This window comes from Quercus suber, unplaced genomic scaffold (assembly GCF_002906115.3).
Source record: "Quercus suber isolate HL8 unplaced genomic scaffold, Cork oak 2.0 scaffold_863, whole genome shotgun sequence".
Lineage (NCBI taxonomy): Eukaryota > Viridiplantae > Streptophyta > Magnoliopsida > Fagales > Fagaceae > Quercus > Quercus suber.
In genome coordinates, this window is record NW_027070293.1 from 116,097 (window position 1) to 131,170 (window position 15,074).

At 39.3% G+C, this 15,074-nt stretch overlaps 2 protein-coding genes across 2 annotated transcripts; both read left to right on the forward strand.

The window, feature by feature from the left end:
- On the forward strand, positions 1–2,000 carry LOC111984287 (glutathione S-transferase F13). Its single transcript, XM_024015908.2, has 3 exons — positions 1–189; positions 335–383; positions 1,474–2,000. The coding sequence occupies exons 1-3, from the start codon at positions 43–45 to the stop codon at positions 1,923–1,925; spliced, it is 648 nt and encodes a 215-aa protein (XP_023871676.2). The 5' UTR covers positions 1–42; the 3' UTR covers positions 1,926–2,000.
- A 9,443-nt stretch (positions 2,001–11,443) lies between these two features.
- Positions 11,444–12,651, forward strand: LOC111984276 (glutathione S-transferase F13). Its single transcript, XM_024015900.2, has 3 exons — positions 11,444–11,596; positions 11,757–11,805; positions 12,200–12,651. Exons 1-3 carry the CDS (start codon positions 11,450–11,452, stop codon positions 12,649–12,651), a joined length of 648 nt encoding a protein of 215 aa, XP_023871668.1. The 5' UTR covers positions 11,444–11,449.
- The last annotated feature ends 2,423 nt before the right edge of the window (positions 12,652–15,074 follow it).

A 15,074-nucleotide genomic window follows, 5' to 3' on the forward strand; every position in this document is an offset into this window, starting at 1 on the left:
CTCTCTCTCTATCACTTATTGGATCCTTGTGTTAGTGAGAAAATGGCTATGAAGCTTTATGGACTTCCCATGTCCACATGCACCACTCGTGTGATGGCTTGCCTCCATGAGAAAGGTGCAGATTTTGAGCTTGTTCCGGTTAACCTTGGCACTGGGGAACACAAACAGCCTCCTTTTCTATCTAAGAATGTATGTATTATCCACATCAAATCTAATTGTATTTTTTCTCCTTGCACTCGATTTTATATTATCGAATCTCCATGCATTTGTAGATACACAATTTTTAGTTTTCAAATTGGTTTATAATATTTTTTTGGGTAAAAAAACATTGCAGCCCTTTGGTCAGATTCCAGTGCTAGAAGATGGTGATCTCACTCTCTTTGGTAAGTTCCCCTTATATCTTTTTCATATATTTTTGTTTTCTGCTACCTAATTATTTTTCTCATGCTTATGACTATATTGTCTATCATAGTGATGATTGCTCTAGATCCAACTTAGAAGGACTTTCCCTGCATAAATGCTTGAATGCAATTAAAAAAAAATGTTTGAACCAAACTTATATATATATATATATTTTTTATATATTTTAATTTAATTTTTATCAAAGAGCGATAGAATAGGTCACTCTATACACCTGTTCTGTTCCTGTTGAACTCAAAAGTGTCAAAAGTGGTGCACTGGTGCTTGAGCTTGGATTGTATTGGAGGCACCATTACTGTAACATCTCAAGTGGCCTAGAATAAAAATGCCCTGCAAAAGTAAAAATGAAAGGGTACGAATGTACGATAGCTTGGTATTGGAGATGTTTAAAGCATCAATGATCCAATTTTAACAATATATATATATATATATATGACATTGGATTTGGATATTCACGTGTCAAACTCCAACATATTGCTAAGCATGTTGTTTCTGTACTATGTTGTTCTGAACTTGTCATGGCTCGAAGACAATGGGGCCAAGCAAACCATCGTTGGTTTATATTGCCTTATGAGATCAACAATGTACATTAAATTAAAAATAAAGGGAATTCAAGATAATAATGGAATTAAAAAAATGGAATTAGATTAAGTTAGAGTTAAATTTTATCCTAGATAAAAAAAAGAAAAAAAAAAAAAGAGTTAATTATTTTCTCTTTCTCCATAATAAATTCACTTTGATTTCTTACATATTCTACTAGTTTCTTTCTTAGTTCATCCTGATGATTATAACATACTTATAATCATCTGAATGTTTGTCGAGATTTTTTTTCTTATGACCACGTGGTGCGGGAGTCAAATTATGAAAGGTTTTTAATTTCAAATCTTTTCCCCGAAATAAATAAATAAAGAGCTCATTAGTCATTACTCATATATCTTGCTTTCACAAGCAGTATAAATTCATATGTCAAATAATATATATATATATATTGTCGGGGCTGTTTTCAGAACTAAGTGGATTCCTTAAATAATTGACCTTTCATGTGTATTACAGAATCTAGGGCAATCACAGCATACGTGGCTGAGAAATGCAAGGAAACTGGGACTGATCTCATGAGGCACAAAAGCCCCAAAGAAGCTGCTATGGTTAAGGTATGGATGGAGGTGGAATCCCAGACATTCAACCCTGCAATCTCTCCCGTTGTCATGGAATATGTTATTGGGCCTTCAATGGGCAAAAAAACTGAACAAGCAGTCGTCGATGCCTGCATGGGGAAGCTAGGAAATGTGCTTGATGTGTATGAGTCTAGGCTGAGTATGTGCAAGTACTTGGCTGGTGATTTCTATAGCATGGCTGACCTGCATCACCTTTCTTACATGCACTATTTCATGACCACACCATGTGCCTCGATGGTTAAAGACCGTCCCCATGTTATGGCATGGTGGCAGGACATTTCTTCTAGGCCTGCTTTCAAGAAAATGGTTGGGGCCATGACTTTTGGTTAAGAGGAAATGTGAACATTTTGGAAGAACTTGATGAGATGGTGGTTATCTCAGCGGACTATATATAGTCTATATTAATCTTCTCTTTTTTTTTTTTTTTTTGATGCATCGCCACCAACCTTCTGTAAAATGACTACATAGGAACGATTGCCCGTTGCGCCTGCCAATGCACTAATCCTTCCCACAGACGGTGCCAATTGTAGGGATTCAGTTTAGGACGGTTCCCCAACAATACATTTTTAGAGAGTGGGACGAAGGGTTAGGCCCTAACAGACTAACAACGGAACACAAGCCACCTTTTCCCATTGAAGGGGAGTAAGCCCAATTTACGACTAAGGGTAGCTTCTCGGCCCTCATCCGAGGAGGTTCCCCCCTAGAACTGACATCACCTAGGAGTCATTCTACCTCCCTCTCTTCAATCATCGAAAACCCCCCCTCAAACTGCTTTGCTCGCCTTTCTTATATAGTTCTCTTCCTCCTATCCCCTCCTTCCTTCTGTTGATCATCTATTGGCCTCTCCCCTGACCGTCTGTCCCATCAGAGGCTTTATCCGTACTCGAATGGCTCACAATGGTCAATGTTACCCTGTCAGGGGGTTATATCCCCATTAATTCTGCCAGGGGGGTTAGATGAGCGCATTCAATGTAGAGGTGACAGCTCGCCTAAGGCTTGCTCCTTCTCCGTGCTCCCGTCGCCGACGCGTGGCACTGGACCCCCTCCTCCTCAGATATTCAAGGAGTCCCCCTTTGGTGGGATGGTTCTTGCGTTCTTCTGAGGTCTCGGACGCCCGAGGACGGGGCCCTCCTCGGATATGTTCCTCGGGGGTCGGACCTCGCGCTTTCATCCTCGGACCCCTCATGCATCCTCGGCGTGGGCCCTTGGGCCCGGCTTGGAGTGGGCGTACGCTACCTGATTTTCTGGCCCAACAATTATATTTAACTGTTCTGTGAAATTAAAAAAAAATAAAAAATAAAAAAAGCAAATTCTAACTTACACAAATAATTTCACAAAAAAAGTCGCACCTACGTAAGTGGTAAACTATTAATAATAGGTAAAAAAAAAAATTATATTAAAAGTAAGAGAATTAATAAAAACTTTACCAACTTAGTGGTTGTGAAAAAAAATTGAGAAAATTGTTGTCTTTGAAATACAAATCTTTTATCTTATTTCTTGCATTCCACTTTATGTTCTACTAATTATAATTTGTTGTGTATTCGTTGTATCTATAGCATGGCTTATATATTAAAAAAAAAAAAAATCCTCTTCATTAAAAAATGCAAAACACTTTTTTATCATGTAAATTGCATTTCGAAAATGAGTAATGTAAATAACATAAGATTTTAATAATTTTTTCACAAGTGCTATCGTACCAAGTTCTAATTGATAAAACATCATTTTTGCATTCATCCATTGCAAATACCAATTTTATTAACATCCATCACGATAGGAGTTCCTACCTAACAATTTTATCACGACCCCAATCATGACCCTATCTGTCCAGAAATTTTGACCTTTTGACCTTATATATATATATATATATATACACACACACATATGTACCCTATTCTGTAAATTTTTCCAACATTCAAGCTTAATTTAGTTGTGTTTCCATCCTTCAGTTAATATCAATTAAGAGTGGTGTAAGGAGAGCTGAACGTAAATGGCAGTCTGAAAAATCTATGGAAGCCTCAACTCACAGGCCACATTGAAGGTTCTGGCATGCCTCTGAGAATGATCTTGATTTTGAGGTTGTTTCAGTCAATCTTGATGCTGGAGAGAAGAAGAAGAAAGCCTGTCTTTCCATGAATGTAAGTTAATACACTAGGATGTGAACTTTCTCCATAATTCAGAACTTACACTAAATAATGATAATAATAATTTTTCCAACCAGTTCTTAGTGAACACTTTGTATGAGTGAGTAATTTTTGTTCTGTTCACTGGTTCATCGTTATTCTATTGCTTTTTAAACATGGTACATGGAATGCACAAGAATGGATTGCACTCGTTTTAATAAGCAAATGCAGTTGGTTAATTAAGCATAACAAAAAATATGTTATGCTCATAGTGCAGTTGATATCAATGTAACATTTTTTTTTTTTGCTAAGCATATCAATGTAACATTTGGTTTTAGTTTGTGCTATACACTTGACAAGAAATATGTTTGCTTATTGATATATCAAATTTATATCATGAAATAGCATGTGATAATTGATAAAGGTCTCTCATGGGGGCATAACTTGTGCTTTTGCTGGGGAGATCACATCTTGATCGAAGAGACTTCAATTGAGTAGTTAATATAGCATTCTAGGATATTACTTAACTCAAAAGCTAAAGCTTATGATTTTAGGCCCCACTCTCTTTTGTTATTCTTATTCAATTGTGGGATTTCATTTACGTGTATGTACTCAATGATCTCTCCCTCACGTGTGAGTCTTTGTCTCTTTGTAGGATTCAAGCCCTCTCTATGGGCCATAAGAAAGTCCTATAATCCTACTAGCCTCCTCTTGTCTATAGGTTTTTTAAGGACCAGCACGTCATGGGTACCAGTCCACTCTTCATTTGAAGAGAAGGACCTTGAACACATTGCACACACTATCATGAGTTTTAATACCACTTTTTGGCGAAACTTCAATTGCGTAGTGAATATAGAATATAAGGATACCACTTAATTCAAAAGGTTTCAAGCCTAAGAATTTGACCTAACTATGTTACATTAATCACCCCTCTTGTCATTCAATGTAAATCTTCATTAATGATGTAGAGCAGATAGCACATGCCTTCTTGGAGCAGCAAGGTGCAGGAAGTCACAATGCAAGATCAAAGGGGGGGTGCCAGTAGGGGCCATCAGAGGTAACAGTGTCGGAATTGCATGAAATTTGGCAGGTTGAAGGGAAACGGCGCTCTGAGCCAGATTCATGAACTATGAACGTCGCCAAATTTTAGGCAAATTCCTTCGTTAAGGCCCCGAAAACAATGTTTTTGCTATTTATAGTAATATTCGTTTTTTTCTTAATAACTTTTAGTTTAAAAGTCAGAATAAAGTCCCGTCTGTTTTGGGACGACCTTTAAAGTCAGTAGTTTATGATTCTGCGTTTAACTCAATTTTGCCATTTTTGGTAAAATTCGGTAATTTTGTCACCTAATCGCTTAATTAGTGTGAATTAGGGTTTTAAAAGTTTTTGCTCAGTATTTATATGTTTTGTAGCCGTCAGAGGCAAATCAGACTATTATCAATAAACACAGACATTTCGTCAATTTTCTTTTCTGGTGGATTCCAGTTTTATCTCCTTGTAGATTCAGGGAAACCCCTCGTGGATTCGAGGTTTACTACCAGAAACTAACAGTTTAGTTTCTGTTTCATCAAGAGAGCATCGTGTGTGCTTCTCTTCAGGCTTCGACGACATCAGTTGGTATCAGAGCCTTGATTTACCCTGGTCTGATGGCTAACTGGCGAGACGGTGACCACTATAACAATGACGGCGGTGACGACATCAATAACCCAGTCCTCACTAGGGCTGAGTTCCTTGATTTTCGTGATGAGAATCAACAATTTCGTGATTCTACCCAACAGACTCTGGACCAGATTCAAGCAGCACTTGCCACTTTGCTTAACCGAAACCCTAATCGCGTTGATGAAGAGCGACGTGATAACCGAGTGTGTGGCCCTCCCTATCGTGGTCCAAACCGGAACAAGCAGCAAGACTACAACGAAGAAGACAGTGAAGATGAAGAGTATGTAGAGAGAGTCTTTGGAAATCATCGTGGTCCCGCAAGGGATAATGGTCGAGATTATCAGGAGCAGAGGGACTATCGGATGAAAATAGAGTTACCATCTTTTAATGGTAATGTCTCTATTGAAGAGTATCTGGATTGGGTCAGTGAGGTTGAAAAGTTTTTCGACTACATGGGTACAGCAGAAGACAAACAGGTGTGTTTGGTGGCCTACAAATTGAAGGGAGGAGCATCTGCCTGGTGGGATCGTGTTCAATTAAACCGTACTCAGGAACGAAAGCTTCCAATACGGTCATGGAGGAGGATGAAAAGGTTAATGGAAAATTGGTTCTTACCACCCGATTACCAGCAGGAGTTGTTCAGACAGTACCAAGATTACAGGCAGGGTACTCGGACAGTTAATGAGTACATGGAGGAGTTTGACAGGTTGGCGAATCGCAATGATTTGGAGGAAACTGAAGATCAACGGATATCCAGATTTGTACACGGGTTACGAGTTTCCATTCGAGATCAGGTATCCTTACAAACCCTATATACTTTGAATGAGGCTGTAACCTTATCCAAGAAAGTAGAATTTCAGCATCTCAGGACAGGTTCGAAGTTTTCCAACCGCAGTTCGGAGTCCTCTAGTTCCATTGCCAACAAAGGTAAACAGCCCATATTTACACCACGGTCACAACCCGTGGTTAGAGAGAATAGTGGTGTCAACCAATCCACAGTGGCAGTAGCAGGTTCCGCAGCCCAGCCAGTAGCGAATGCCAACCCCTATGCTAGACCAACTGGGAATAAGTGCTACAGGTGCGGAGAACCAGGACATCGATCTAGTACTTGCCCTAAGCGAGCTGCAGTGAATCTGGTAGTGGCAGAAGAGGGTAAGGTAGAAGGTGAACAGGAGGGCGAAGAGGTGTATAATGATGCAGATCCGTATGCCTATGATCCCAATGAGGTCCAAGAGGATGAGGAAGGCGTGCCATTAGAGCAGTCTTTGGTGATTCAGAGCTTATTACTCACACCAAGGGTGGAATTTGGTGACCAGTGGAATGAGATCTTCCGAGCACGATGCACTGTCAATAAAAGGGTCTGTGATTTGATCATAGACAGTGGCAGTGTAGAAAACATTGCGTCAAAGAGTTTAGTTACCAAGCTGGGACTGAAAACAGAAAAGCATCCCTCCTTGTACAAGATAGGTTGGATCAAGAAAGGTACAGAAACTCTTGTTACTCAACAATGTCGTGTTACTTTTTCTATGGGTAAATATTATGTAGATGAGGTAGTTTGTGATGTTGTTGAAATGGATGCATGTCATTTAATATTGGGTAGACCTTGGCAGTATGATGTAGATGCTACTCATAAGTGTAAGGATAATGTGTATGTGTTTTTTAAGAATGGCAGAAAAATTGTCCTTGGTCCTATTAAGGAAGGCAGTAGACCCAAAGCTTCTAAAGTGGAGGGGAAGCCAACACTCCTTATAGTGAACAATGAAGATGAGTTTGACAGGGATTGTAAGGAGTTGAAACAGGGATACGCTATAGTAGTGACAGATGGTGAGCCTAAGAAGGTTGCTGAGATACCTGAGGCGATTCAGCCATTGATCAAGGAGTTTGAAGAGCTTTTTCCAGAAGAGCTGCCTGCAGGTTTACCACCGATGCGTGACATCCAGCATTGCATTGATTTAGCTCCTGGAGCTAGTCTACCAAATCTGCCACATTACAGGATGAATCCTCAAGAGGGTTAGATTCTACAGGGGCAGGTGGATGAGCTTTTGAGCAAGGGGCAAATCAGGGAGAGTAAGAGTCCATGTGCAGTACCGGCATTGTTAACACCAAAGAAGGATGGGAGCTGGCGTATGTGTGTGGATAGTCGAGCCATCAACAAGATCACAGTCAGGTATCGATTTCCTATTCCACGACTAGATGACATGTTTGATATGCTGAGTGGGTCCAAGTGTTACACTAAGCTGGATCTCAAGAGTGGGTATCACCAGATTTGGATCCGACCTGGAGATGAGTGAAGACGGCTTTTAAGACAAAGGAGGGGTTGTATGAGTGGATGGTAATGCCTTTCGGATTGTCTAATGCTCCCAGCACTTTCATGAGACTTATGAATCAAGTACTGAAACCATTTATTGGAAAGTTTGTGGTAGTTTATTTTGACGACATCTTGATTTACAGTAAGACAGAAGCAGCCCACTATAATCATGTGCGAGAAGTATTAGCGGTGTTGCAGTCCAATGAGTTGTATATCAACTTGAAGAAGTGTAGCTTCTTGACTGATAAGTTGCTGTTCTTAGGGTATGTGGTCAGTGCGGATGGGATTCATGTTGATGAGGATAAGGTCCGTGCAATCAGAGAGTGGCCAACCCCAATGACAGTGAGTGATGTGCGAAGCTTCCATGGGCTAGCAACCTTCTATCGGCGATTCGTTCGAGATTTCAGTAGCATAGTAGCCCCTATCACTGAGTGTCTGAAGAAGGGAAGTTCTCATGGGGGAAAGAGGCAGAACAAAGCTTTGCCTTAATTAAGGAAAAGTTGAGCATAGCCCCGGTTTTGGCATTGCCTAACTTTGATAAGGTGTTTCAGGTGGAGTGTGATGCATCTGTGGTCGGGATAGGCGCTGTTCTTTCACAAGACAACAGACCAGTAGCATTCTTCAGTGAGAAAGTTTGTGAAGCTCGAAGTAAATGGTCAGCCTATGAACTGGAGTTCTTTGCTGTAGTACGGACTCTTAAGCATTGGGAGCACTACCTGATTCAGAGGGAGTTTGTATTATACACGGATCATCAGGCATTAAAGCACATCAACAGTCAAGTTAGCATTAACAGGATGCATGCTCGGTGGGTAGCTTATAAACAGCGCTTTCATTTCACTCTGAAGCACAAGTCTGGTGTCACCAATAAGGTGGCTGATGCACTCAGTAGGCGAGCATCGTTGTTGACCACCCTACGTACTGAAGTTGTAGGGTTTGATTGCCTCAAGGAGCTGTACGAGAATGACGAGGATTTTGGTGATATTTGGGGTAAGTATCAACAAACTCATACTGCTATCAATAGTATGTACATCCAAGATGGTTTCCTTTTTCGGGGTAACCAATTATGCATCCCTAAAAGTTCATTGAGGGAGCAGATTATTAGGGAGCTGCATGGTGGAGGTTTGGGTGGACATATGGGCAAAGATAAGACTATAGCACTGGTGAAAGAGAAGTATTATTGGCCACAACTCAAGAGGGATATTGGCAATCATGTGAGGAAGTGTCCAATCTACCAAACTGCTAAGGGACAATCTCAGAATACTGGTTTATATATGCCTTTGCCAGTTCCACAAGCACTATGGGAAGATCTGTCTATGGACTTTATACTGGGTCTTCCTCAAACCCAGCGAGGTATGGATTCTGTTTTTGTTGTGGTTGACAGGTACTCCAAGATGTCCCATTTCATAGCATGTAAGAAGACTTCAAATGCTACTCGAGTGGCCAATCTGTTCTTTAAAGAAGTTGTGCGTTTGCATGGAGTGCCAAAGTCCATCACCTCTGACCGGGATACCAAGTTCATTAGTCACTTCTGGCGAACTTTGTGGAAGCATTTTGACACTTCCTTGAATTACAGCAGCACTAGTCATCCACAGACTGATGGCCAGACAGAAGTGGTTAATCGTACTTTGGGGAATCTGATTCGATGTATCTCAGGTGAGAAGCCCAAGCAGTTGGATCTTACGTTGTCCCAAGCAGAGTTTGCATACAATAGCTCAGTCAATAGAAGCACTGGTAAGTCTCTATTTGCCATCGTCTATTGCATGCCTCCAAAACACGCTTTGGACTTGGTACCTTTACCTGAGCTTCCAGGAGTGAGTCAAGCAGCAGAAAATATGGCTGACCGTATTCAGGCCATGCAAGAGGAGGTGAGACAGAAACTGGAAGCTATAAATGCTAAGTACAAGGAGGCTGCTGATAAGAAAAGGCGTGAGAAGATCTTCAATGTTAGGGATTTAGTGATGGTGTATCTTAGAAAGGAGAGATTTCCTGTTGGTACCTACAACAAATTGAAGGACAAGAAGTACGGGCCATTTCAGATTACTAAGAAGATCAACAACAATGCTTATGTGGTTGCTCTTCCTCCAGATATGAGCATTGCTTCTACCTTCAATGTTGCTGACTTATATGATTATCATCCTCCTGATGAACCGGATAGTGGGAACTCGGGGTCGAGTTCTTTTCAAGTGGGGGGGACTAATGTAGAATAGATAGCACATGCCTTCTTGGAGCAGCAAGGTGCAGGAAGTCACAACGTAAGATTAAAGGGGGAGTACCAGTAGGGGCCATCAGAGGTAACAGTGTCGGAATTGCATGAAATTTGGCAGGTTGAAGAGAAACGGCGTTCTGAGCCAGACTCATAAGCCATGAACGTCGCCAAATTTTAGGCAAATTCCTTCATTAAGGCCCCGAAAACAATGTTTTTGCTATTTATAGTAATATTCGTTTTTTTCTTAATAACTTTTAGTTTAAAAGTTAGAATAAGGTCCCGTCTATTTTGGGACGACCCTTAAGGTCAGTAGTTTATGATTCTGCGTTTAACTCAATTTTGCCATTTTTGGTAAAATTCGGTAATTTTGTCACCTAATCGCTTAATTAGTGCGAATTAGGGTTTTAAACGTTTTTGCTCAGTATTTATATGTTTTGTAGCCGTCAGAGGTAAATTAGACTATTATCAATAAACACAGGCATTTCGTCAATTTTCTTTTCTGGTGGATTCCAGTTTTATCTCCTTGTGGATTCAGGAAAACCCCTCGTGGATTCGAGGTTTACTACTAGAAACTAACAGTTTAGCTTCTGTTTCATCAAGAGAGCATCGTGTGTGCTTCTCTTCAGGCTTCCGCGACATCAATTAACATGTATATACCAGACTAGTTGTTCATCTGTATTTTGTAGCCATTTGGTCAGGTTCCAGTATACGAGGACAGTGGCATCAAGCAATTCGGTAAGCAATATATAATGCCCTGACGCCTGTGCAATTTGCACATTTTGCTATCCGTGGCTAACAAAAATGCAGCCAATTGATGGTAAAATCAAGGGAAATAATAAGATGCATGGCCCACGAATATGACGAGAAAGAAGAAGAGCTAGTTTACTGGGATGGCAGGGATCAGGCCATAGTAGCTAATTGGGTTGATGTTGAGGGCCTCCAGTTTGAGCCACCAGCAACGAAACTAATATTTGAGATTGTCATTAAGCCAAACAATGGCTTGGCTCCTGACCAAGGTGTGGTGGCCGAAGCTGAAGCCAAATTAATTAAGCAATGTTATTCTTGATGGTGAAATTTTAAAAATGGTGAAATTCTTGGCCATGCAACGTAGTAGTTAGGAACTTCTTGAAAAGAAACAATTAAATTCATATTCTGTGAGGCTATGCAATCAAACTGCAATAAATATAGGTGTCTATATATGTAATGAAATAATCACATGCTTCATCATGTCAAACAGTTGGAAATAGTCAAAATATATTCATTCTAATCTGGGTACAATTTTGATAAGGTAGCAAAAAAATAGTGGTGATTTGATGGTGGAATCTGATAAGTATTGCTGTCTTAACTATGGCCGAGGTGGCTTGCATATCTGACTGAGAATGTGGAAATTAATCCTTACCCATCGTCAAATTTCATCACCCTTGGTGGCCTAGACTAACTGGCTACAACTATAGATAACGCCTTCTTCTATATCTTACTCTATATAACATATAGTTTACTTCACCTCATCAGATAGCATATCTCTCTCTCTATCACTTTGGATCCTTGTGTTTGTGAGAAAATGACTATCAAGATTTATGGAGTTCCAATTTCCACATGCACTGCTCGTGCGACGGCCTGCCTCTATGAGAAAGGAGTAGATTTTGAGCTTGTTCTGATTAATTTTTTCGGAGGGGAACACAAACAGCCTGCTTTTCTATCTAAGAATGTATGTATCATCCACATCTAATCTCATAGAGTCAATAGTATTTTTTTCTCCTTGCACTCGATTTATATTGTCGAATTTGTAGATACAGTGATACACAATTTTTAGTTTTCAAATTGGTTTATAATTTTTTTTTTTTGGGTGAAAAAAAAAAAAATTGCAGCCCTTTGGTCAGATTCCAGCGCTGGAAGATGGTGATCTCACCCTTTTTGGTAAGTTCACCTTTTATTTTTCTCACATGTTTTTCCTTTTCTGCTACCTTATTACTTTACTCATGCTTATGACTATATTGTCTGTCATAGTGATGATTGCTCCTGCATAAATGCTTGAATGCAATATAATAAAAAAAATTATATATATATATATATATATTGTTAGAGCCAAAATTTTATTTTTATTTTTGCAAAGAGTGATAGAATGGGTCACTTCATCTATACACCTGTACCGTATCTGTTGAAATCTTAAAAAGTGTCAAAAGTGGTGCAATGGTGCTTGAGCTCGGATTGCATTGGAGGCACCATTGCTGCAACAGGTCAAGTGGCCTATAGATGAGAATGAGAGTGCCCTGCTAAAGCAAAAATAATTGACCTTTCATGTGTATTACAGAATCTAGAGCAATTACAGCATATGTGGCTGAGAAATTCAAGGAACCAGGAACTGATCTCATTAGGCACAACAACCTCAAAGAAGCTGCTTTGGTTAAGGTGTGGATACAGGTGGAATCCCAGAGTTTCGACCCTGCAATCACTCCCATTGTCTTGGAATATGTTTTAGCGCCTATGAAAGGCAAAACTGCAGACCAAGCAGTCATCGACGCCAACTTGGTGAAGCTAGAAAAAGTGCTTGATGTGTATGAGTCTAGGCTGAGTAGCACCAAGTACTTGGCTGGTGATTTCTATAGCCTGGCTGACTTGCACCACTATCCTTACACTCACTATTTCATGACGACACCATGGGCCTCGTTGGTGAATGACCGTCCCCATGTTAAGGCATGGTGGGAGGACATTTCTTCCAGGCCTTCTTACAAGAAAATGGCTGAGGCTATCGCTTCTGGTTAATAGGAAATGAGAATTTTAAGGGTTCTATTTTTAACATTTTGGAAGAACTTGATGAAATCATGTGGTGGTTATCTCAGTGGAATCTAGTGAATAAAACTCTCTCCCTCTCTCTCTCTCTCTATCTCTCTTAGCCCTTTCACGATTTGCCCTTTACTTTCTCTTTTATCTTTACCTAATTAATGCTAAAGCCACCTCATTAGAGAAGGAAAAGTACCTCCAACCCGCCTCGCTCTCATTCGATGATATTTAGGTGATTTGAACCAGGGAACTCATTGATTACATGAGACTTAGCTAGGAACCATGCACACTAAACCAACTTGTTGGTGTAACTTCTCCTAATGCGCTTATTACTTGTGGTTCACGACAAAGCCTACATTCACAAGTAGAGCTCTATCAAATCAACAAGTTTCATGGTCTCTTACTCATGTTTAATAAAACAATTTGAGCTTACACAACAAATTTGGAAAAAAATACAATATTACCTCAAAGAGCTTTACAAAACCCAAACTTCGACTCAATTAAATTTTACAAACTTGTTTAAGGAAACCCAAACATTCTCATCCAAATTCCTATCTCACTTTTTGAGAAAATTATTAAAATTCTCTTGAAACACGGTGGTGATATTGAGCCATCTACTCTCATTTTTGTATATTTTCTTAGTTAAAGAAAAGTCCAATTACTTTGTTTATAGAAGTCTTAAAAATTTGGGCTAAAAATTAGTTAACAAGCTCTTATGTGCCGCTTGGTCCGAAAGAGGCCCAATATATTCTACCTCCATTTTGGTCTTTTTTTATTGCATGGAAAAATGAACTAAACGAATGGAAGAAAAATCTTGTAAGATGAAATACAAATTCGCAAATAAGATTACTGAGCCACTTTATGAAAGATAAAAAAATTAAAAAAAAATAAAATAAAATACAAAGCCACTGTATGGAACTTGGAAAATGTAGTAAAGTAAAGAAAATTAATCAAAACACAGTAGAGAAAATGGTACTTTCTATTTTGGTTATTTATAAAATTGATGATTTTTCTGCCTTTTGTTTTATGATATGAAGTACCATTTAATGTTAGGGACATATTTATGTAATTGGCTAATCTTTTGACAAAATACACTTTACTTGTGATTGAATAGATCTAGATGAGTTTAGTACTTCAAAAAACAAGTGTTCAAGTTAAGTATTGAAGCTATGCAAGTCTGACCAAGAAACAAGTGAAGGAAGTACTGTTCTTTAAGGCTTGACAGCAATATCGACAGAAAGACTTCTATCGAGATTTAATGTTGAAGCTCGAGACAAGCTGCATCTATCGAGAATTACGAAATCAGATTTTTCAGATTTGATTACGCGCATATTCATATGTATTTGTGCAGAGTTTCTTTTCTCATAACCCTAAACATATATAAGGATTATTTTAAGGGCCGTCATAAGGTGATGAAAAAGAATAATACATGCATTGTGTGACCGGAGGTAGAAATTACTCTAGTTCATCATTCTCTCTATAGAAGCTACTGCGTCTTTATGTCAAGGATTTTGTAACTAAGCAGCTTCGTGATCTTTAATGTTGATGAACTAAAGAATTTTACAACCAACATCTTCTTCAAGTTGGTGAGTTAGTCACGTATTAGGATCCGTGCATCATTAGTTAGTCACGTACTAGGATTCGTACATTGAATGGAGAGATTGCTGTTACAATACAAGTCTAATTAGGCATTGGAGTAAGGGTTCAACTGTAGGTTGGTATTTCTGAATAGACCAAAGGGTTTGGTAGGATTCCTTATACTTGTAATCGCTCGTGATTGATAATAGTAGATTCTTAGGAGTGATGACCTTAAATTTATTCGGTGGGGTTTTGCCTCGATAGTTTTCCCCATTCGTAAACAAATCACCTGTATCAAATTTAATTTTCGCTGCATTTAGTTATTTGGTGATTTGTTTGCTTAATTTACTTGGGTAATTAATTAATTTGCAAGGGGTCAATTCATTTTAACCCAACAAGTGGTATCAGAGCAGACACACTCTGATTAGTTCTTAATCTTTGCTGTATGATCCATTGACCCCTGTTTGTCATGGATAGATGACAATCTCTTATTATAGCTTCTTTATTTGATGACACTAATTATGCATACTAGAAAGTAAGCACGAGTGCTTTCTTGCAGTCTTTAGGTGAGAAAGTGTGGCAAGCTATGGAGATTGGCTGGACTAAGCTAAAGGAAGTGCCGGCTGATTGGGATGATGCAAAGATCAAAGCGGCAAACTTCAACAGTAGAGCATTGAACGTCATATTCAGTGCAGTCACGAATGAAGAGTTTAAGAAAATATCATTGACTAAAAATGTAAAGGAAGCATGGACCATTTTCCAAACAACTTATAAAGGAACTAAGGCCGTTAAAGATTCCAAGCTTCAAAGGCTTACTGCAAGCTTTG